General features: G+C 48.8%; 1 protein-coding gene across 4 annotated transcripts in view; it reads right to left on the reverse strand.

The window, feature by feature from the left end:
• The window catches only part of CLMN (calmin), a 113,051-nt gene that overhangs the window by 29,671 nt on the left and 58,957 nt on the right, over window positions 1-24,423 (reverse strand). For all 4 annotated transcript variants that reach the window (XR_010381067.1, XM_031454268.2, XM_031454266.2 and 1 more), the window contains exons 2-5: window positions 9,097-9,158; window positions 3,923-4,018; window positions 1,832-1,915; window positions 242-334 (exon numbers count right to left, since the gene is read on the reverse strand). Coding sequence is in view for 3 of the 4 variants with exons in the window: in XM_031454268.2 (XP_031310128.2) it covers window positions 242-334; window positions 1,832-1,915; window positions 3,923-4,018; window positions 9,097-9,158 (335 nt within the window). In the remaining variant the exon portion in view is untranslated. The remainder of the gene's footprint in view (window positions 1-241; window positions 335-1,831; window positions 1,916-3,922; window positions 4,019-9,096; window positions 9,159-24,423) is intronic.

Genomic DNA, 24,423 nt, shown 5'->3' on the forward strand with positions numbered 1-24,423 from the left:
GAAGTAAATACTTAACTCTTCAAGTCCCAAGAGAATAGAGCTCACACCACTTTTAAAATCACAGGGACTCTGAATCTTTAGCGACCAGATTTTTCTGGTTCTTCTACAGGAAACAGAAAAGTCAGAATCTGTCACAAACGAAATCTCACTATCTCCCTTGATCTGGCCCCGCTCTTGTGTTGGGGCGACACAGACTCAAAGGAGACAGTTACCATGTGATACGGAAAGGAAATGATTTTACCTGGAAGAAGAGGATTATGTTCCAAATCAGCCCAAGAACCAAAGAGGGGTTGCCATCCGCTATTTCTGCCGCATCGATGCTAACAAGTTTCACCTGGAGAGAAGCAACGTCTGAGCTGAACGAGGGTGTCCAAGGAGGCTGAAACATGTTATTTCCTGATGCCCTCCTGGCCTGTTTCTCATTCTCACCTGTGCTGTTTGGCGCTGCCCCAGGCCACCTCTCAGGGACCCCAGCATGCAAAAGTGTGTTTAACACATACACGGTACCCACCACGTATGGACACTACCTTAAGCTCCTGAGAAGTATTAGCTGAGTTTGTCTTCACGACAACCCCACAGCATAAATTCGGTGAGGAAATTCCAGAGAGGTCAACGTACCGTGGCCAGGACACACAGCTAGTAAGGCCTGTCTTTCTTTTCCAAGAATAGATGCTAAGTGCCCGAGGTGTGTCTGCATCCTACATGAACACCACCGAACCTCCAGATTTAATGCATCTTTGACAAACACAGAGCACTGAAATCGGTGATCATGGACCATGATGGCTAAGACAGTTACCCACTGCTAATTAGAAATAGCATGTGGGGATAAGGCTTTCTGATGGATGGATGGATGGATGGATGGATGGATGGATGGATGGATTTAACCCTGATTGGTTAAAATGTGCCTGTTTGACAAACACTTAGGCCTTTGAATCCGAATGTGTGACACTGAGAGTTCACTCCAGGAGGAGTGCTGGGGGCAGCGATGTCCGCCCAGAGGCAGAGGGACAGTGCAGAGCCCTAGAGGGTCCTTGCATGGGGTGGGGGGTGCTCTGTGGACGTGTTGGCACTTAGCAACCTGGCATTCCATCCCTGACTCCCCAGTCTTTCAAATCCTTCTGTGACAACTTGGAATCCTTTCAACGAATGCCTTTTCTGCTTAAATCAGCCCAGTCAGCTCTCACTCACCACCAGGAACCCCAAAGGAATCGCACTTTATGATGAAGTCTTCCCGGACATGTGATGAGTCAGGCAAGCTGAGGGGGTTTTCCCCAGATTAACTGGTGAAACTTAATGAAAGGGGAATTTTGGAAATGTCATCCCTCTAGGGTCATTCCCTCCCATTTTCGAAGGACACGAAGCTGAGTTCAAAACCCAGAAAAGGAAAAGAATTATGTAATCTCCCCCCGGCTCACTTAAACCCCCTTTCCTCCTTGCTTCTCCCATATTCTGAGTCCTAAGAGAAAGTTTTACACTCTGATATGTTTACTCTACTCTTAACTTAAAAAAAAAAAAAAAGAAAAAAGAAAAAAGAAAGAAAGAAAAGGACAGGAAAGGAGAATTCTGACTGAGAGCCAGCTGCATTCCCGCCCTCCCCACTCCTGGATGTCCCCCGGCGTCTCCATCCTGATGGAGCTGGAGGGCTGCGCGGGGATTCGGGGCTGTACCTCCCACCGACGGCTCAGACACGCGAGCCCCCTCATGTTTCAACTGCGCTTCATTCAGCCACATCGGCAGGGTCCCCTCTGCCCGTGTCTCTTGTGACCAGCACACAACTTCAAATTTTGTCACAGGAAAGGCTATGTCAACAAGACATGTTTCAAATACTTACATTGCTATCTTCCAAAAACTTAAGTGCTTTCGCTATGTTGTTCAACCGAAAAATACGGTGGGATGAGGATTTGTATTCATGCAGCTGTAACACGAAACAGAACAAAACCAGTGGTTAAGCCAAGATAGGCCCTCCGCCCCCAGTGGTGCCATGGAGGGTGCCTGTCTTTTTCTTTACCTTTTTCATATCACTCTCAAGAGAAGGTTAGGGGCTTAGAGCACAGCCCGCATGGACGGCATCCAAACCCGTGCATGGGGCCCGGGACACACAACCTTAGCATCAGGGTCCCTGAAGATCGCCGTATTTATGGTTCCTGGGACTAAACTCACTCGAGTTGGTGAGTGAGGGGAATCCGGGGGTGAAACAAGGGACAGATTTGTCAAATCTTTCTCTCTGACCCAGCTCCTGGCTTTTGATACTCCCCCCGCCTCCGGAGACTATCAGTGACATGCGCTCCTTGCTGCACTGATGGTTTTTGTCAGGGTGGAGAGCACCAGATCGGAGCGTCACCCACAGCTGCTAAATCATCCAGCAACCCCTCCCTGGCGGCAGCAGATGTTTCTGTTTTGTGGCCAAGAGCTTTGTGGACATTTATCCTGGGTCAGAGAGAGAGAGAGGGAGAGAGAGAGAAACAGAGAGAGAGAAGGTGCTTGCAGAAGCAAAAACTCTGACAGCGCTCACTGTACACTCTGGGAGCATCATCAGAGTAAACCAGTCCTGAACTGAAGCTCACCCATGGTCCTCCAGGTGGGTGGCTGACACCACAAGGCAAACCAGTGGACGTCACTTCCACACAGTGTGAACTGCCAGCCCAAGCTAATGGCTAAGGTCCTGGCTGTTCTTGGCTGGGCTCCAAGATCAAAGACTCCCTACAGAGGCCCCCCCAGAGACAGGGTAGCTCCTGACCGGTGCTCTGGCAACAAGGCAGGAGCCTGTGCTGCTGGAAACACAGAACAGGGGAGCAGAATCCACTTTTAAAGGCTGCCTTTCGGGGACTTGGCTGCTGGCCCCCTCGTGAGACCTGCAAAGAAACCAAACACTATTTTTGCTGCAATGGGCCCGCCCTTCATTAGAACTCATCATGTAACTCTGCACAGCCCCCGGGGCGGCTCCCAGGCACTTCCCCTTTTGCTGTTGGGAATGGGAAGGCGAGGGAGGGTTAAGGGGTGTGGTGAGCAAGACTCCAGCAACTTTAGATCTCAGAACAGAGGTAGGGGCTCTTGCCTTTAAACCTACAGTTAAGAGCAGACCCAGACGTGTCCCCTGGGGCTGAGCCATGGTTTGGCAAAGCTGTGACTCCATCACCGCACTTCTGTATCAGCAGTGATGGGCCACTTGGGTCAAATCCAACACCTGACTCTGGGGCAGGATGCTCCGAATCGACACTACTGGCATTTTGGCCAGATCACTGTACCCCCTCGAGGAACACGTGGCAATGTCTGGGTACACTGCTGGTTGTCATGCCTAGGGGTGGGTGCTACTGGCACCCAGTGGGTAGAGACCAAGGATGCTGTTACATATCCTGCAATGCCCGGGACAGCACTCCCCCATGACAAAGAGCCATCTGACCCGAAATATCAACAGTGCCGAGGTTGAAAAATCCTGCTCTGTGAAGGGGCAAAAGAGGACTACCCTGCACACAGCAGACACAGGCACCATGGAGAGCAATTTCGGTCATACTCGCAAGAAGATTCCAGAAGCCCATGTATCTAGTTTTCGCCTTGGGGTGGATTATAGAATTTGGTTGATAAGATGCCTTTCTCCTCCATCTTCCCAACTCTCAGCCATCATTCTAGTTATTGTAAGGGCTGGCCGGCTAAACTCTCATGATCTACTTCCGATCTTCAGCCTCAGTTTCAGAAAACATGGGGCGTTTATTCATTTACTTGCTAAAGTATGTGTGCTTAGTAACACAGGATTCTATCAGTCTTAGTCACTGAGAAAGGAATGTCACCCTCCCAAGTTTCTTGTCGCAGGATTTATGGACGGTCAGGGATGTGTACATACACAAAGATCTGTATGGAAAAAACCCTTCAGCACTGTTTCCCTTCGCATTTTTCCTTCTTCCTGACCCTTCTGGGACATACGTACCAGATTTCGCCCAGACAGGACTTCTAACAAAGCCATTAGGATCTTGCCATCTTGGATATCAATGAATAAATCTTTAACTTCTAGAGGTGGGTTGCACTATGGAAGAAGGGGAAAGAAAGCAGCCGATTAGCGGTCTGAGTAATCCACAAAACTGTTTCAGAACTGTAGGTTTCACTGGAGAAGAAACTGCCAGGCTTCCCGATCTGCCTCCAGACAGCAGAGCCCACCCAAGGAGGTGGTGAGCCCACCCCCTGCAGGCGGGGCCCGGACAGCGGTGCCCTGGGGACCCTTCTACCTGCAATCTCAGGCCCGCATATTAGATTATACCCGTATTTCTGCTTAAGGGGAGAAAGACATGTATGTTTTCATTACAGCCTTTCAGAGAATAAAATAATTCTGGGGGGAGGGTATGGCTTAGTGGTAGAATGTGTGCTTAGCATGCACCAGGTCCTGGGTTCAATCCCCAGTACTGCCATTAAAAAAAAAAAATAATATATATATATATACACATATATATGTAAAAATAATTCTAGAAGTAGAGCTCACATGAAGTTAGTATAAGCTTTTCACCTCAGATTTAGGGAAACAGGCTGGGTGAAGTGGCCAGGGTTTGGTCAAGTCAGCTCTTTGCTGCAGTCCTGTTTCCTCATCAGCACACGCTGGCTGAACACACATGCAACTTGGGCCCACACCGTGATGGCACAACCCTGGGTCGGTGACCCTCTGGGCCTCAGTCCAGATGTCAGCAGGGCCTCCTCGCCTCCAGTACTTCTCCGTCCCTGTTTGTGCACCGGCCTGAGGCGCCCTCTGTCACTTCATCAATAGTGAGTCCAAGCCTGGAGGTGGTGGGACCCTTGGCAGAGGAGGCCAGGAGGGTGGATGCCGTGTGTGACTTGCTGGGAGGGAGCGGAGGGTGGATGGACACAACCGAACGGCCCTGCCCAGTGGCTGGACGGTTGGGGGAGGGGGAGGGAACCTTTTCTTCCACTGCCAAGTTTGTAGGTCTGTTAGGAACTCAACAGTTGATTTATACGTATATGTTCGTGGATATTTATGTGTCTAGCTACAAAAGTGATACCTGCTCATTATAACAGATCAAACTAATCAAAATTATACACAAAAGTCACACACACACAAAGGTGAACGCTGCTCCTTGCATTCCTCTGCAAAATCCAGGCTTCCTGAGATAAACAAGTTACCTCAATGCGCCTTTTACCTGTTCCACTAAGAAGCAAGGGGGCTACACACCCCTGAGCTCAAATCTGGGCTCTGCTCTTTCTAGGGACTTGGCTTGGGCATCCTCCTCACCTTCCCTGGGCCTGAGTGTCCTTATCTGGAAGGTCTCGGAGGACAGGGGCTAAAATGGAATAAGCTCACGCAGGTAAAGTGCCCCCCCCCACACCTGTCTTCCCCTACTGAGAGCATCGGGAAAGCAGCTTACTGGTGACTGGTCTGCTCCCCGCACAGTCTTGGGGTACCCTCAACAGTGAGGCATTTCATCCAGGGGGCGTATGCCTCCTGGTGGTAAATGATGAAAGACAGATGTCCTTAGCTGGTACTCCTCCGCAGGAAATAGTTCTCTCTCTCTCTTTTTTTTTTTTAATTTTCACAAAATTTTTATTGAGGAAATTCAAAATATAATAATTGAGTACTCTTCTTTTTTTTTTTTTTGGTAATGAAGTTCTAGTAAGAATAGTACATTTTTTTTGGTAGATGGATAAACTTAGCTTAATTTAGCCAAAGTTAGTTTTCCCTAGTTTCAAATTAATTGCAAATGGGGAACGGCTCTTGAATCACCCCCACGCGCTTCTCTTTTTGGGTTGCTCGGGTCAGTAAATGGCAGCCTGGCTCCCAGTTCACCTAGGCTCTTCCCTCTCCCTTTTCTGGGAGAAAAGGCCACTCTCCGCACAGGCTTTGGAGTGTGGAGGGGGCTTCGGTGCAGAAAGCTGGGCGCCCACTGCTTTCCCCTCTGACCTGGGGAGGCCGGAGGTCTAGGTGGACCTACACTGTACGGTGTCCATCAAGAGCTCGGCTGGACGTGGCCTGGAGTCTGCGGGGCCGGCTGGAACTTGTGGGTCAGGTGTTCCAGCACAGGGGTTTGCAAACCATGCTTCCCCGGAACCCTGGGCTTCAGGGAGCCCTCTGGGGGCAGAGGGGGTTGAAGAAAGAGGCTGACCTACGGCACTCCCCTCAGTCAGAGGTGCTCCGCTCTTATTGACCTTTCTTTAGGGTTCCAGGTAAGACTTTGCTTCAAAAAAGGTTTCTGCTCAAGGCAGCAACAAGCTTGATAAGTACTCCTTTACTGCAGTATGGTTAGGACTTACTTAAGACTAGGGGGACAGGGTCCAGGAACCTGCATCTTTAATCAGCCCTCCTCCTCAGCATGAATTCTACTTATTCTTTGGTATTGGGGCCTTCGGAATCATTAGAACAGTTAGGCTGGGGACTCCCTCTGCTCTTGGGTACAATGAAGGGGGTGTTCACACAGGAGACAGGAATAATGGGGGTGGGGGTGGGGGCAGCTGTCACCAGCCAGAGGGCCAGGGGTCAGGAAAAGCTTGGAAATCTTGGAGCTGTGGCCCAGCCACCCATTTCCTCTGGGAAGGCCTCTTTCCCATGAAAGCCCTGGAAGGTCCAGGTTTTCTTTCTTTATTAAGGAAGGTGGCATTTCCTTACGTCTTATACAAGCCCCCTCACCCCCAGTTAGTCAAAATACAGGGCGATTCCACCCACAGGTGCACAGAAAAGGGCTCTGCTTCAAGGGCAACAGCGACTTTGAACCAAAAGGCAAATTATTTTCTTTGCAAACTCCCCGCTGCTCCGGGGGAACATTCCAGGCCGAGCAGGCCGGCATCAGGTTACCGAGACGCTTACGGAAATGTTATTCCTGTTAACGCGAGGCAGAAACGCGAGGCCTGAACAAAACAGCCCCTGATAGATGGACTCGCAAAATTTCCAGTTACCAGCCCCGACCGTGGCCAAGACTTGCTTTGGGGTTGAAGCTGGAGAATAATTTCCATTGACAGTGTCTGTAAGCGCCTCAGCACGGCGGCAGCGGCAGCAGCGAACGGGCCCTTGGCCGGCGTCCATCCTGCGAGGTGGCAGGAGGAGGAATTGAACCCACTCCAGTACAAACACTCCTCGGGGCCCCAGACGTTCCGTGGGCTTCATGGGCTTGGTATGGCCAAGTAAACAGCACCCCCAGGGGTTTCTTCATGATCTAACTCCTTCGGTAAATTAAGGAATTTTTCCAGAAGCCAGAGACTCAGTAAATATTTCTGACAGCCTTCAAATTGCAGTTAAGCCCACTTCCCCAAGGAGTCCCTGGGTTTCCTTTACATGAAAGGTTGCTCTTGAAAGTCTCAAGGCTGGAAACACGGCTGTTAATTTTGCCCTGTTTATTGGCCATCAGTTTCAGGTGCTATCTGATTTATCCTGAGAGTGGGTGCTGCCCACCTGTCCCAAAAACGAGACAGAAGCATGGCCAAGGAGAAAATTCTGGATGCGATAAATGCTAACAGAAGTTCGTCTGGGGGGGTAAGCATGGGTGTCTGCTATATTGCTCTCTGTACTTTTCTGTATTTATTTTTTAATTAAAAAAAAAAAGAGAAAGAAATACACCATGGCTAAACTCTGTCCACCAGGAGGAATTTGCAGCCACCCTGACACACATCAGGCATTAATTTAGGAGTTCAGTGAACTCGGGTTTCGGGAACGGTTTTCCTTTTTTTCCAAAAATAACACTTCGCTTTATGAGCACTGCCGAAAATGCACCACGAGTCAAAACAACTGGCAAATGATTTACAATGCTTCATCCGTGATGTATACAGTCTTTCCCCGAAGAGTTCAGGCACCTCCTGGGTCGAGTGTGACCCATTCTACAGGTGGGGAGTGGAGGTGTGGGTGGTCAGGTGTCTGCTTGGGAAATATTTCAGGCCTCAAGTTTACACTACGCGAATCTGAATTTCGGTCAAGAGCTCCACTTCCTAAAAACCACATTTATTTTCTCTGCTTTCTAATCACTTCAGTGATTTCCTCTAAGAACCTTTCTTTGGGGTTAACTCTAAGGGCGGTCAATAGTTACTCTTGCACCTTTTAAGAGGAGAGGAGAAATGAAAATACACACACTTCAACTCACTGAAGTGGGGTACTTGAACACTACCAGCTTTAAAAAGAAATGAGACTCCTGGCTCGGTCTCAGAGAACCAGATAGTGACATTTAAGAAGATGTGAAGTGAGTAAAATGAATCCTGGTAAGCCAGCTTTCTTATGAAGAGAAAAATAATCTCTCCTCCCCCCAGCCCCAGGCAATTTAGAATGTTCTCAGTCTGGGGGTGAACCTAGGGGTGAGGAGGGTTCGGATTTCTGTTTATTTATCCACTTCCCGTCCTGTCCCTCCTCTGCCGCTCTTCCTTGTGTCTGCTTCTCAGGAGCAGCTGGTTCAGCTGCTTTCGTTTTAAGAGAAGCCTGCAGACAAAATGCGGTTTAAAACTGCCTGCCCAGAGAATGTTAGAGAAAAAAAGTGGCGGGGGGCAGGGAGAACAGGGGCCCCTAAGTTGGATTCGCAGGGGAAGCCAGGGAAGCCATGTAACGCGTCTCAAAGCTTCTGCTTCCTCATCTGTAACAGGATGGGGCGGGGGCAAATGATGGGGCTTGCCTTGAGGACTAGAGGAGAGCTGTGATGCCCTCAGCAGGGTGCCCAATGCACCCAAAGGGGCAGGTAACACTGTTGATCACTAGCAGCATTGGGTGATTAGCCAGGGAGTCTGGCTTTGGTAAAAAATGTCAGAAGGTCTTGCTTAAATCAACCCAAATATCTATAAATGGCTCTTAATGAGAGCCTCCCTGACCCCCAGACTGGAAGTCAAGATACCCACCCCTGACCTCGTGTTTGGGCTGCTCAACAATGAACATCTTCCAGCTTTTGCTATTGACTCCTTCCCCAGCTAGAGGGATGACCCCACGGGGACAGAACCGTGTCTTACTTACCTTCGTGGTACCAGCACTAAGCTTGATCTAGGCAACAAGAATGTACTCAGCAGACATTCAAATGAATGAATGAAAAACAACAACACAGCAACACAGAGCCCCCACTTCTCCTCACCGCCCTGCTCAACTGTGCACTCAGTCACGGAGGAATCTATCCCTTAACATGAACCCAATGCCCCGCTTACCTTCTCCAGATGTAGATTTATCCATCGAGTAAAAGTCCTCTTCTGCACAGTCTCCCTCTCAACTGTAAACAAAGAAATGCCATTAGCTGGGTGAAAAGAACTGCCTGCAAAATCCCACCCTCCTCTTCCCAAGGGGAGAGTCTAAGGAACTTGCATAGGACGGAGAGCTCCGAAGGTCCCATGAATGGAGGGAGCCCTCCCCGGAAGGGAGTTGGCAAGCAGAAGAGGGGTGGCAAGGTTCCACCTAGATTCCATTTTCTCCAGCCCAAGCCTGAGTATCTTAAATAGATTAAATCCCCACAAATTCAGAAACACAGAACGAAATGTTCTACACAAGCTAATGGGAGCGTTTGGGCAGTGGATGCTCCAGCTTGAGGAGTGCCAGTGGGAAGATGCAAGTTCAAAGCACAAGGTGATGGTGCTGCACATCTGCCTGGCAGTAGTGATGGGTCAGAGTTGCTGGGATGGAGGAGAGACTGGGTAAGGCGGATGGGAGGTCAGTGACTAGGTACTGGGAAGGGATTTTGGAGTGTGTGGGGAAAAGGATTTGCTAGTCCTGGCTTGGACTCTTAGCTCTGTCACCTCCCAGCTTTGTGCCCTTGGGCCAATCATCAGTCCCCTTGCCTGATCTGCCCCATGAAGAATAAGGAGTGGCTCACTTCAGGTGGCAGTAAGATACCTGCCATCCTGTAGGTCAAGCCCAACACAGTTCTGTTACAATGGCTCCTCATTTTTTTTCTTTGTAGCTATTATCTTTAGAGCCAGGGAATACTTTGCACCCTCCAGGAGGGAAGAGTTCTGCAGAGCCCCAGGGAGCAGGGAGGACGCCAACCAGACACAGATCCTGTCTCCCAGGGGACAGCATTTCCCAAACAAGTTTCTTAGGCAAGACCTTTCCTTGTCAAGGGTTATTGCCATCTCTCTATCCAGCACTAAATGTCTCCTGGACACTTTGTTTCCATTAATCTTTAAACCTGACACTGCCTGCAAAGGAGAAACTATTATATTACAGATGAACAAAATGGGGCTCAGAGAGGTACCACATTTGACCCAGGCATCAGCTGGAGGGAGACAGAGGTGGGCATCACCCCCAGGTCTGCCAGCCCCTCATCAGCCAGCATCCTGGGAATGGAAAGGCTTGGGTTTGAATTCTAGCTCTTCAGATAATTCTGACAAAAAGGCATCTGCAGTAGTGATAATGATTTAAAAAAATATTTATTGAGTACTTGCCATGCTGCAGGTACCCAACTCTGCACTTTACATGCATTCACTTTTAATTCTTCCTACAATCCTCAGAGGGAGGGGTTCTTATACCTTCAGATGGGAAAACTGGGGCACTTGCCCAGCATCACAGTTAGTAAGGGTATTGTTCCCATTTTACAGGTGAATAAACTGAGGATCAAAGAGCTAGTAAGCCACAAACGTGGGACTTGGAACTAGATTCTGTGCTTTTCCTGCTTCTTCTCGAGGGCTCTTAGGCATCAGCTGGCTTGGCGCCCTGGGACCCGGAGGGAGTTCCCGCAATGGGTGGTGATGCCCGTGCCTGGGTCTGGGTGCTCCGTGGACCGCAGCCCCCGCAGCTCAAGCCGCTGTGCCTCTCAGGAAGCTTCCTGGAAATGTCGGAGCCAGATGACTCTTAAATGACTAAGTTCTGGATTTCAACATATTGGAAGAACATATCACATCTGCTTAAAACCATTTCACTTTTCTTTAGCAATAAGAAAATGAGAGGCCATTTATCTCCTGGCAGAGGAAAAAAAAGGCTATGGTTTTCTGTAACAACTGTGGTTCTTTTTTCCTCTCAGCCTCGTTATTAGGTAGATAGTGATGCCCATAAATCAAATTTTAATATTGTGCCTTTCAGTCTTTTTAATTGAAGAGCCAGCAGACAATAATTATGCACTTAGGTCCTTTTTATTTTTTTTCATTTTCCTCTTTTTCTGTAAGGGAAGGTCACTGGCTAGTAGGCATAAGGATTAGATATCTAATTCCAGTAAAATGTGTTTCGTGGGTGGAGAGAGGTGAGGAAAGGGAAAGAAGCTGATACAAACGAGGCAGGGAGGGGGCACTGGCTGGGGGCCACAAGTCACAGAGTCTCAGAACTTTCCAGAAGACGGAGAGACCTTTCTGCCTCTGCCGCTTTTTCCATACGATGGGTCTTCCCCGTTTAGGGTCTGTCCCACTGTTGATGGAACTTGGGCTATTTCCGGTTTTTCACCGTGTTGAGCAGCACAGCAACCAGCAACCTCGCACAAGCGCCCTGGCATGTGGTTCTCTGCACAAACGTGTGAACGTATTTCTTACGCTTGACGACTAACAGTGGAAGTGCTGGGGCTTAGTAGCAGGCACATTTAAAAGTTTAATAGCTACTTCCAAACTGCCCTCCCCAAAGGCTGTCCCAGTTTATACCTTCACCCCCACCTGTCTTTAAACAAGTTTATGGGGACTGTAAAGTATTTACACACACATTCAAACACTCAGGCTGGTTTCTCCATATGGCTTCAGAGAGAGCAAAGTCTGTCTCCTGCAACAGAAGTGCATTCAGCGAAAGCCTGCGAGAACCCGGCTTAGGCTGCTAGTGGAACTGTGTGGAGGGGTGTGAATGAGGAAGTGGGAGTCTGTCTATATACGCCTCATCTATCCGTCCATCCACTCACCCTTCCACCCACCCATCATTCCACCCATCCATCCACCCAGCTGACACTTATTCAGCGATTACCACTTGCTGGGAACTACGCCCGACCCTGTCGGCAAAATCAAAATGAAGAATTAAGCATTCATGGAATCTGTACTCTAAGAATTCACAGCCAAGTAGGAGAGAGAAAACATGGATGCCCCAGGCACCTAAGCAAGGAGAAATCAATTAGAAATTTCCAGGGCCGGCTGATGGGATGGGAAAGGTGATCTCGGAGTCCGTGGGCAACTCCTCCGGGGCCCCTCAGAGGATCCCCTGTTAGAAATGTGACACACGGGGGACCCCGCGGGGGACCCTGAAAGGCGAAGACAGCATTACAGCCCCACCCTGCTCCACAACCAACCTCTGGATGGCTTCATTTCCATTCCAGCCAAGGCCAGTGGGTGAATCTGGGCACAAATCAACTTCGAGAGCAGAGCAGAACCATGGGAGGGCAAGGCGAGGTCTGAAGATACTAGGGGACCCCGTGAGACTAGACCACAAATAGCAGATGAGTTCCAAACTGAAATAGAGTATGGAGACCCTGTTTTCTGGATCTGAAACTGGGACACGTCGCTCAATACACTGGAGAGAAACAGTGCGAGAACTTCGCCTGCCCCAGAACACCCACCTGAGAGCCACACGCCCTTAAACCGTTAGCTGTGCGACCTTGGGCAAGTTCAGAACTTTCAAAACACCTCTGCCTCAGTCTCCCCTCTGCAGAATGAGGATAACTGTGCCTCCCTTGCAGGAATCCTGGGATCCGCCTGAAAGGCATCCTCAACGGCTGTCCCAGAAGGGCCACCTCCCCTGGCCCGTCGGCACACCGCGTGCCCTTGGGTATTTTGCGTCTGGTGTCTCGACATGCAGGTCTGACCCCTTTCACGGCTTCTCCATTTCCAAATACCCACCCCCACCCCGCCGGCCGTTTCTACTTCTGGTCTGCCAAGACTATAAACTTTATATAGTTTCCATAAATCCAACGGCCCCTTTTTTCCACGGCACCTATCACGTTGTAAAGGCGTAGGAAACCATTGCTCGGGAAGGGTCTGGCCTTCTCATGGAGGGTTTGAGGGGCCCGATGTGGGTTTACTGGGCAACATCAGAGTAATAACAGTGCTGTAAAATCACCATCCCGGCTCGGCCCGGCCCGGCTGGCCAGGGTGCCCGAGCGCCGGGCAGCGTGGAGGAGCAGGAGGGGCTTGGCAGGCCCGGGACTCCGGGGACCCAAAGGGAGGCCCAGCCTCCTGGCTCAATGCCATTGTCCCACATTCCCAGGCATGACTTGGGCCCTGGCTTTGCCAAGAACAGACAATTTGAAAATGGGAGGTGTGACATTCCTTCCTCCTCACTGGCAGGCTCAGGACCTGGAGGCCACAGAGAGAGGGATACTGGCTCGGGAAGTTAAAAATCAATTCGTTTACACTTGTGGCCTTCTGGCCGTAAGTCCACATTTCCCTCAAACCTACTTCCTAGACAATATTTCCTGCGATACTTCTGCCCTTCAAGCCTACGGGAAAGGCTTGATGGCTCTATCTGTTGATGGAAATATATGCTCATTATAAAAAATTAAAACGATATAGGAAAGCATAGAGAAATAGATCTAAAATCTCTTGAAATCTCATTGCACCCAGAGATCATCACTATTGACATTTTAACAACCATCCACCTAGAACCACACACACACACACACACACACACACACACAGGCTCAGAGTTCACACCTGTAGGTGCTCATGTGCACGACTCCAACACGATCAGCTAACAATATGGCATTTCTCAAAGTGTGGCCCACGGATCCCTAATGCCAAAAACTTCTGGAGTGCCAGTTAAAAAGCTAACTCCTGACCACCTCCTGACTCCCACTCTCTGGGGCCGGGGCCTGGGAATCTGAATTGAACCAGCTTGGGGCTGACAACAGTACAGGGCTGGAGAACCCGGGTCTTACTGGGAAGAGAGACAAGTGACAGACTCCTTGGTCACCTTGGGCAGAAGAGAGATGGTGACGGGGCGTCACCTGGTGTAGGAGGAAAGATCCAGTGTTCTGGAGCCAGGCCCTTGGGCTCCCGCAGACCCTAAGATGGGGGCGCAGATACCACCCCGGGGCTCGCTGTGACTGTTAAGTGCAGCACTGCCTACTGGCACCGACGACAAATAAGTCCTGTTCTTTCCTTCCTTGTCCGAATGGCTCTGCCTGGTGATGCTTTAGTCGCTAAATTCACACAGTTGCTCTGAATCCGAGCTCACCCAGGAGGACCGCGGAGCAGAATGCCCACTGGGGAGGTTCATTCTTTGATGGCCATCCTGATGGGTCAGCAAGGAGCACGCGTTTCTAGCTGCAGGGGCGCTGCCCTGGCGGGAGGAGGGAGGCAGCTGGGGCCTCATCCCTAGGAGCTGGAAGACCCGATCCCAGGGCGGGCACAGCGTCAGGGCTGAACAAACGCAGCTGTTGTCCTTGCCAAGCTCTGGTGAGATGCTGAACTTTTCTGAGGTTGAGTTTCTTTTCTGTACACTAGAGACAATGCCTCCCTCAACCAGAAGAGATGATGATGGTTCTGTGTGTGTGTGGGGGAGGGGGGGGGACAGGGACACAGAGGAGCCCAGTAAACAGACTCATCCCTTCTTATAATTCGTGGCGCCTCAGGGACATACACGTGGGCCCTACAGACCCCCTTTCTGTAGGGATGGGGTGTGGCTACCCTGGCAACAGCTGGTGGTGTCTCCCCATCTCCAGTGGCGGGGTCACCGAGGGCAAAGGCTCCCCCAATCCCCGTCCAGGAAGGTAGGGCAGGCAGGGTGGCAGGAGGTGCCACACTTAAGGTTTACTCCTGTTTTGTGCAGGGGGCAAGACCCTGGCACCCGTCGACTCCCATGCCCCAGGCCTCGTTTGCTGCGAAGCACGGTCCTGAACAGAGGGCCATCTCAGCTCTAGGAAAGCCACAGCCCCTGCTGGGGACAACCTCGAGGGGTTCCTCTGATAGCAACCTGGTCCACACATCTCTTGCCCAATCTTGTACTGAGTGACCTCCTGAGAAGTTTACCTACACTTTCCCAAGCTTGGTCTGAGCTGACCTCCTCCACTGTCTGGGATGCCCACTCCCCTCCCTTGCCAAATACTCTTTTTTTTTCCTCCATGGCTCAGACCCTCTCTCATTCTCAGTGCCTCCCTGGCTCCCTTCAGCCATGCCACCTCACCCCATCAGCTGGGGATCTTCAACCCGGGATGCAGACGCCTCTCTCTCCTGGCCACACAGCCACCAGACCACACAGGGGCCCCCGCTGCCCAGCGGACAGTGCACAGAGAAGCCAGCCCTTGGGTGGCCCCCGCCTGCCCCTGCCTCCCCCCAAGCCTGCAGGACCCCCAGGAGCCCGCAGCCGCCCCGAGAAGAGGCCGGGCCCCCGCTCCGTGGTTTTACTCCTTTGCCCGTCTTTCAACACCTCCCAGAAACACAACCTCATTACATGGCCCCATGCTGGTTCACTTGAGAAATAAAACTCAGAAACAAATTAAACGGCAATTTCTTTTTAAATAGGAGAGGAGCCAGGCTTCAGGAATACCAGGCCAACGGCCTTTGGTTCCGACTCCTGGGGACCACGTCCCCCCATCGGCTCTGGCGGTATTAAAGCCAAGGCCTCCATGTGGTTTGCACCAGTGGTGATTTTGCATTTAATTTCCTTTGTTTTTCCTCCCCCAGTGTTTGCTCTGACCCAAGTCTCTTTTATCGAGATTTCGGTAATAAAATGCAAAACCCTCCTTGGGACCACAAGCCGAGCCGCATGCAACTGCTACAAGTAAGTGTGCAGCAAAGTGGCAGAGAGCTGGCGGGGCCCTCTCACCCTCTCTCTGGCTCCTCCGCTGCCTTCGCCTCTGTCCCTTGTGCAGCCTGGGATGCCCCAATGGGCACCTGGACCAAGAGTGAGTACCTGCTCCAGCCGGCGCAAACCAGTGGTCTCCCCAGTATGCACCGGTAGAGACTCAAATAAAACGGCCAAGCTCATTCGAATGGGGGACTTAAATCCGATTCTCTCACATGTCCCAGAGGCCACCAATTAACATACCACGTCCTGCCCCGCCATGCCCCTGCTTCTCAGCTGCTCCAAAACACATAACCCTTGGGCTCCAAAGAGCTAGTCCCAATTACACACCAAATTAAGTTTTAAGCTATAGATGTATGTATGCACATACAGGGTCGGTGTCTGTAAGTAAAATAGAAAAATAAACCCACTCTAGTTTTTTCTGTGAGTGATTCTGTCTAATCTCAGTGCTCAACCTCAGTCCACCTTGATTTACGACAGATGACGCCAGCCAGCCATAAAAACCGAGCTTAGGAAAAGGAATTTTAACATCCATCCAGATGGGGAGACCAGGTGACATGACCAAGCCAGGCCGACTGGCCAGACGTGTCCAGCTGAAACAGAGACGGGGACTTGGGTCATGCTAGACAGATCATTCACACACCCATCCAGGAAGCAGAGGCATTGATGCCTAAACTAAACCGTGGAAAATAAGATGTGGACCCTGTCCTTAGGGGCTTCCTTTGCTAGGTCCCACAAGGAAGGATGGAGAGAGGGAGAGAGGGAGATGGAGGGGAGGAAAGTAGGAAGGAAGGGAAACAAGATAGAAACATATTCTCTTCACATCCATAGAGACTCACTTCATGGACCCCTCATCCTGTGATTCCTGGGGGACCACAAATTTTGGTGGTTTTTTTTTTAATACCAGAGTTTTTGCAAAAGTATCCTGGTGTCTGAATACTGATGTGAGTAACTTCTAAAGCAGTGTTTTCCAAGTCACATTCTGCAGAGTACTAGTTCTAAGAGGCCTCTCACAAGAGGAGTGTGATAAATCTGGGAAGTAGCTCATCCTCTGTTTCCACTCATGACTATGATTAGTATTTTCAAGGCTCTGATAAGTCCTGCAATGAAGACATTTATTTAACTTGGTCTAAATCAAGCTCCTTTGAAGCCAGATCCCTCCTCTGCATAAAACTGATCACAGATATCAGAGTCTACAAGATCCTTGTAGAGCCTCACAGCCAGTAAACTAGGCAGCCACACTGCCTGGGACAGAGATCAATCACCATGTGTGTTTGCCAAAACCTGTTATATTTCCCAGCTTCCTTTGCAGGTGGTGGGGGCCTCACGGCTGCGTTCCGGCTGACAGAATGTGGGTAGCAGGCCACTTTCAGACAAGGCCTGGACAATCCTCCATGCCTTGTGACCACTACACGGGGGCGATGCCAAAGATGTAGAGGAGGACGGAGTCGCAGGAGGGAAGGAGTCTGGACTCCCCAGTGCCCCTGGGGACAAGTACCGCCTGATGAGGGACACCACTGCTGAACTGTTGAGTGGTGAGAAACACACCCTCTTGAGTAAAGCCACAGTCATTTGCGGGATGCTATTACAGCAGCTGCCCGCCCTGGCTTACGCCTGTCTTAAGTGAGAAGCAGCCCCTAACCCTGTGCAAAGGAGGGAGGGGTCAAGGGAAGAGGGCAACATTTTTGCAGGCACAGTGAAGAGACCCTGCACCTGCCTCTGAGTTCTCACAACCTCGACTGGCGAGCGATGGTGCTTGCCGTGCCGACGAGGAAAGTCTCAGAGAAGGACAATGACCTTCCCCGGTCGGCACAGCCGAAGGAAGAGTTGAGTCTGGTGACAGTGAGCCAGGACCCTCTCCACAGCACCACGCTGGGCTGCTTGGACCCTTCGAAACCAACATCTTATTCAAGAACCTTCATGAAGAATCTGCTCCCTGCCCAGGTGCTCAACTGCAGAATAAAAGTTGACCTGGTGTTTTGTCCCCAGAGTTAAACAGTCCTAATAAGAGTTAGCTTGACTTTTGGGGTTCTTCTATTTTTAAAAAAGGAGATTAAAACACTCAACTGCATACAAATGCCCTTGATTTGCATTTTTGAGCACATCTGTCTTTAACAAAGCCCCACACTCACCTTTCAAATACTAATGCTTTTATGTACATGCAAAGGCCAATCAGTCGCGAGATTCTCTAGAATTAGGGTGACCAACTGTCCCCGTGTGCCCTGGACTGAGTGGGGGATCTCAGCAGACACAGGACTTTCAGGGCTAAAGCTGGGACGGTTCCAGGCAAACCAGGATGAGCTGGTCATTCTAGGCAGCAGACGCTGGGAGGGGACAGCACTGGGAGGGGCAGAAGGCCCCAACGACCACATGGGAGGAAAAGACAGTGTAAGGCAAGGCGGTTAATATCTACTTTAAATGCCAGGGACAGAACAAACCCTGAAATTCCCATTTACAAATTTTACCTGCCAATGCAAAGGGACACCAGCGTGAATTTAAATTCCTACCCTGAGCAGGAGAGGTAACACTGGAAGCTATGATGGGGAAAGGCAAGAGGTGTCACATTCTTCTGGAGCTGGAAGTGTCACCAACATTTCATGTTAATTATTAGCCTGAGAACTGAGAGGCTGCCAGTGGGACAAATCTGAATGCTGCACACACATGGCTCCTTTCTGAAATGCATTTGTTTGAAGACAGACAAAAGTCATCTACATACACAGACCATCCAAATGTACACATCCGTGCACATCCGTGTGCGTGCATGCCTGAGTCTGTATCCACACACACACACGCGCACACACACACACACAACCTCAAGGTCATGTGGACAGGTGCCTTCAACCTTCTTCAGGGACTTTAATCTCCCAAGGTCACTGGAGGGATTCTGTCATTGCAGGTCTCTTATATGCCACCAGCCACAAGGGTTCAGACCTCAAGGGCCTCACTCTGACACAGAGGTCAAGGTCATTGCCACTGGGTAGAGACCCTGTAGGATGGCAAAGTTCAGTTTTGTAATCTTGAAAAATCCGTGGAGACTAGACCCGTGATTCTCAACCCTAGCTGCACAGGACAGCCGCCTGGGGAAACTCGAAAAAAAAGCGATGCCTGGGCTCCACTCCAGGTTAACTGAAGCTGAATCCTGGGGGGCGGGGCCCAGGCATCTGCATTTTTAAAGCTCCCTAGGTGATCCTGACACTGCGCCAGGGCTGAAAACCACTGCTCCATGCCAGGAGTTGGCAAATTTTTCTTGTCAAGGGCCAGACAGTGAATGTTTTGGACTTCGCGGGCCATATGGTCTCTGGGAACGAGTCCACTCGGTGGCCGTGGTGGAAAGCAGCCTTGGCTGTCCAGAAATGGGCATGGCTGGGCTCCACTAAAAACTCTCTTTATAGGAACAGGTGGTGGCGCCCGTTTGCCAAGCCCTGCTCTAGACTTCACGAGCCCCACTGCCTGATTCCAGCAGCCATTCTCCATCTTGCTGGTGGCCATTACCATCACGGCCCAACTTTTAAAAGTCAGTTTGGGGCTTCTGGAGCAAGAGGCTGTTTGCATTCTGTTTACTGCTTAAGGAAAGCAAAGAGCAGTGGTGGGGTGGATGGGGCAGAAGGTGTGTGGGGAATAAAAGCAGCAGAAAAACCGAGTGTCTGGTCCATGCAAGTCAGAGAAATCCACTTGGATTTTCTCCTCCCATCCCTGAAACCAGTTAGAAAAATCAGTTGGGCAACCAGACTTTTAAGGAAATCTTGCCTTTGTTTTCTGTCTTCAGCAACTGGCCTTTTGCAAACCAGGTCTTATCACTGAGCCTCTCCCTCCTCACCCCCTGCTAAATGTCCACTTTGTCTAAAGACTCCAAGGGAGCTCGGAGAAGAAAAACAACCCCAAGCCATCAACCCTTTTCCTTCTTCTTTTGAAAAGTTTAAATGGAAACAGGTAAGAAAAAACTACACACAGCTACTCGTAGGTAAAATTTCTCAGTAGATTACATTTTGTTCAAGGAAAGTCATCTTCTCCCCCATTTTCTCGGCACCACAAGGAACCCAGAATTATCCTGTCCACCAGGGCACTCAGCAGTCCACTGTTCTGGTTGGAGAGGCCCTTAAATACCCAAAGTAGCTTCTCATCCAACACTGCCGTCAAGGTATTCATACAGTCCACTTGAATGCCTCCCAGGACGAGGTGCTCACTACCTCTCTGAAATCAGGCTTCCATGATCTCCAAGCTTGCCTTGAGGAAAAGAGAAAAGTTCCATGGGTACCACAGTTAGGAGTTAGAGGATGACAGGTTTTGGTCTGACATCAGAAAGTGAGGCCATTCAGAGCTGACCAATGGAGAATGGGATACCTAGAGAGATCAGATATTGCCTGTTCTTCAAACCTTAACATTTTAGAGAAAAACTAAAAACACACAGATACTCTGAGATTCTGGCTAGAACGCCCTAGTGAATGTCTTTTTCAGGCTGCCAGAAAATCTGTTGGAAGAAGGTTTTGCTATCTCTTTAAAAAACTACAGTAATTCCTCCAACCAGAAATGCTATGAAAATGAATCCTTGTCACAGGTTGGTCAAGGGTGAATTTTTACTTGAAAATAAACCTGTACATTTATTTAGATGAAAACACACTAATCCACTAACAGAAAGGACATCCTATCACCAACAGATTCTTGATCAGGTTCTTAGTACAAAGGGGCAGAGGCCACTGCAAATGCTGAGGTTTTCCCCTTCGGGGGCAACAAGGAATCTCATAACCAGTTCAATTTCCTTTTTCACTTTGCTGTCAGGAAATTCACCATTAAACTTGAAGCCCAAGTTTAACGATGAGTGGAACTGTGGCCTGCATGTCTAGATACAAATTTTCCACTGGACTTCAATTTTTACAAAAATATTACAGTTGTCCCTCAGTATCTGTGGGGGATTGATTTCAGGACCTCCATGGATAACAAAATCTGGGGATGCTCAAGGCCCGTATATAAAACAGTGTCATATTTGCATCTAACTTAGACACATCTTCCCATATACTTTAAATCATCTCTAAATTACTTATAAGACCTAATTAATGTAAATGCATTGTACATGCAATGTAACCACAGATAACACATATTCAAAAATTTTTTTCCATAAAGTTTCAAAAAACACAACTTAAATAGTTGCCCCCATGGCAAATTCAAGTTTTGCTTTTTGAAACTTTTTGGAAATTTTTCTTTTTTCTTGGAATATGTGTTACCTCTGGTTAGTTGAATCCATGGATGCAGAACCCAGAAACAAAGGGTCACCTGATTTTGATACAGATTCTTTTGCTTATAAACTTCTCAACTTTATTTTGTGGATCATGTAAACTATACTAAATGTTTTTGTTCAAGAAAGGAAGGTATAATAAATGAATGAACAGACACATAAATGAGTAAATCGGTAAGTAAACAGAGTGATCTGTACATGGTTGCTACCCGCCCCCTGCCCATGCCCGGTGCGTAAGTATAGATGCTTATTGAATGAATGCATGAATGAACGGAAAGCCCCCCTACCAGTCTGCCCATTGCATCTGGCCTCCCAAACCACCACGCCCATTCTGATGCGGCCTGGATCACTCACTTCCCAGCTGTGACCCTCATCTCTAATCTGTCCATCTAATCTCACCATTTGTTGGTGGCTCTAGGAACAAAAACTAGGTCTTCTCTCTTTTTTGTTCCCTTTTTTGCTTATGGTTTTGCTCGGGCTGTTGATGTGAGCTACAGCCTCAGGTAGAATCCACGGGACTGAACCGAGAGAGCCTGGATGAAGATACCCAGGCATCAGTACGGGACCAGCTCTGCGGTGCGCTGGCCCGAGGGGCTTGAGACCGCCCGTCTCTGGAGGGACAGACCACCATGGCTCTGTCAGTGGGAGCTGGATCTGGAGCCTTCCCAGGCCAGCATCTTCTCCGCCCAGGTTCAGGTCCCAAGGAACAAGCCTGACTGCATGAGGACCATCACCTGCACACAGTTCCCAGGGGCCACGTTGGGCCTGGGTTTGGCATCTTGGCACGTGGCTTAAATGAACAGCCAGTTGAGATGCTGTGTGTATAGAACACAAACTTATGGTTACCAAAGGGGAAGAGGGGGAGGGATAAACTGGGGATTTGGGATTAACAGATACACACGACTATATATAAAATAGATAAACAACAAGGACCTGCTGTAGAGCACAGGGAACTAATTCAATATTGTGTAATAACCTATAATGGAAAAGAATCTGAAAAAGAATACATATGTGTATACCTGGATCACTTTGCTGTGCACCTGAAACACTGTAAATCAACTATATTTTAATTAAAAAAAAAACCCTAGTGTGTGTAAAACCACACCACTGTCACAGACAAATTTAAAAAAATTTTTATATTCAAAAAAATAAAAAAGATGATGGTTCCAACTGCCCTTTGGGCAGGAAAGGGGTGCCGTGCCATGTGACACTGCCATGTATGACCTAATTGTTACGACTCCTAAGAGCTTTTGGTGTCTGTTTTTTGTTGCTAAAGCGTCTATGTTTTTTCAGCTCACTACATGCCCCGGGCTGTGCATGCCTCATCTCTTTTATCTGACCCACAACCCTGGGGGACAGGTACTGTCACTGTGGTGTGCACCCCAGAGTGCTCTGCTGGGCACCCCCTTGTATGAGGATGTCCGCCCCAACCCTGGGCCATTGATCCAGGAGGTAAAGGCAGTGGGACCTGGAAGCCAATGAAATGGCCACTGGACCCAAGTCGGGCTTGAGCACCTTCTTGGGAATTGAGGATGCATCTGATTCCAGCCTCCATCTGACTGGTCCCTTGAATGGAGTGGGTGGCACAGGGGCCATTGGCTGCCACGCAGACTGGAGAGCAGGAAGATCAATCAGGAAGAGAGAGAGAGACACGGAGATGAGAGATGGGATGGGGAAGATGGAGGCGGAGGGCACAGAGGAAAGTTGTGTTCTGGCCCATTCCTGAGGCCCTGCTACCCCCACCCTGGCCTTTGGATTTGGTGGGACCCCTGTACTTCCCTTACAGCAAAGAAATGTTTAGCTTCATCATGCTCTCCTGGGTTTCTGCTGGTTACAATTAAAAGCAGCCTCATTAATTTCTTCAACAAGCAAACTGCAAATTCAAAGGGAGAGATGAATGGAAACCTATAGACTAAGAAAGGCCTAACAGACACCAACCAATGGCAATCGATGGCCATTAGTTGGAGCCAGCATCAAGTAAATTGTTTTAAAGATAAAACAATTGTATTCTGAGAGTTCAAAGACAAAACTAAAATAAATTCTTAGAAAATTATAAAATACCAAAATTAGGGCAAGAAGAAATAGGGAATTTAACTAAACCAATAAGTGTTAAAAAAAAAAAAAAAAAACCTAAACAGCCAACAGTCCTTCACTCGAACGTTCCTGATTCCCATTTCACAGATGCACTAACCAAGGCAGGGATGAGTTTGGTCACCCATGTGGTAAGTAACAGAGCCAGGTTTTACACCTAGGTCTGGCCCCAATGCCTGTGTCCCGCCCAGCACAACAGTACCGTCTCCCGACCCCAACCCTGACCCGGACGCCAGACACCGCAGCCACTCACAGACTTCCCAGGAAACCAGGACGGAACTCATTAGCAGAACTATTCTGAGTCCTTCCAATTTAGGTCACTACCTCCTGCAACGCCCGGTGCCACCTTGGAGGGTCTCTCTGCAGGGGGATGTGGATTTTCCGAGCTTGTGTTATTTGTGATTTCACGTATTTCAGTCACTTCTCCCAGACCAAACCACAACTTCTGCGAGGGACGAAACCTATCTTCAAAGTCTAAAATCTATAAAAGGGCTTCCTCATGGACACAGACCTGAGAGTGGAAAGAGCTGGGACAGGAGGCTACAAACTTTATTATAAGCTTGTCTATACATTGAATTTTTAATGATGTATTTACGTTTGATAGCAATTTTAAGTTTTACTTAAAAAAAATGCTATGTACTCAACCCTGTGCATAGTGAAATCTTTTTTTTTTTATCTTTTGTCCTCAATACCCTTGGGGGAAATGTTTACAAATGGAATAACTGACAAAAGAATTTTCTGTTTGTAAAATTAATAGATACTTATAACAGAAAAAAAACGGAAAATACAATAGAAAGAAAAGTCACGTGGATTAAATTATTCTAAGACAAGCTTATTTCCGTCCATTCTTCTTCTTTCTACATGTTTTTTATTCTTGCTTGCTTGTCTTAATGTAAGTTTAACCATATTATATATGCAATATGGTATTCTGAATGGTGGGCACTGCTGGTTGCCTGCCCAAGATCTTTTCTCACCTTTCCTGAATGGTGGTAGTAGTAGTAGTCATTATTATTAGAATAATTAAAAAAAAGTTTTATTGAAGTACAGTCAATTACAATGTGTCAATTTCTGGTGTACAGCACAATGTCCCGGTCATGCATATACATACATATTAGAATAATTATTATTGTCATCAGTCTTGCTCCTTTTCCATCACTATATATTGGCTGTGTTGGCAGAGGGGGCAAATAATTTGTCTGTGAGTTTATAGGTACAAGGAACCAGGCAGACACGTTCAGACCTAACAGGTAATTGGCACAGCTTCTCAAGAGCCTGGATTTTGAGCTCTGGTTCAATCGGTGAAACTGACTTTTCCATACAGGAACATTCATATGAGTTCTGATACAGAAAGAAGGTATGTGTGTGGTGGGTAGCTAACGGGGTGAACTGTAGCAGATGCTGCTGGTTGCCCCCCACCCCCAATATCCATCCTTCCCTTCTTCTCAGCTTACAAAATCCTAAGTTTCAGTCAGCAATCTCTCTAGTTTATTTTTTTAAGGAGAAGTGACTTGTTATT

This window comes from Camelus dromedarius, chromosome 5 (genome assembly GCF_036321535.1).
Source record: "Camelus dromedarius isolate mCamDro1 chromosome 5, mCamDro1.pat, whole genome shotgun sequence".
Classification (NCBI taxonomy): domain Eukaryota; kingdom Metazoa; phylum Chordata; class Mammalia; order Artiodactyla; family Camelidae; genus Camelus; species Camelus dromedarius.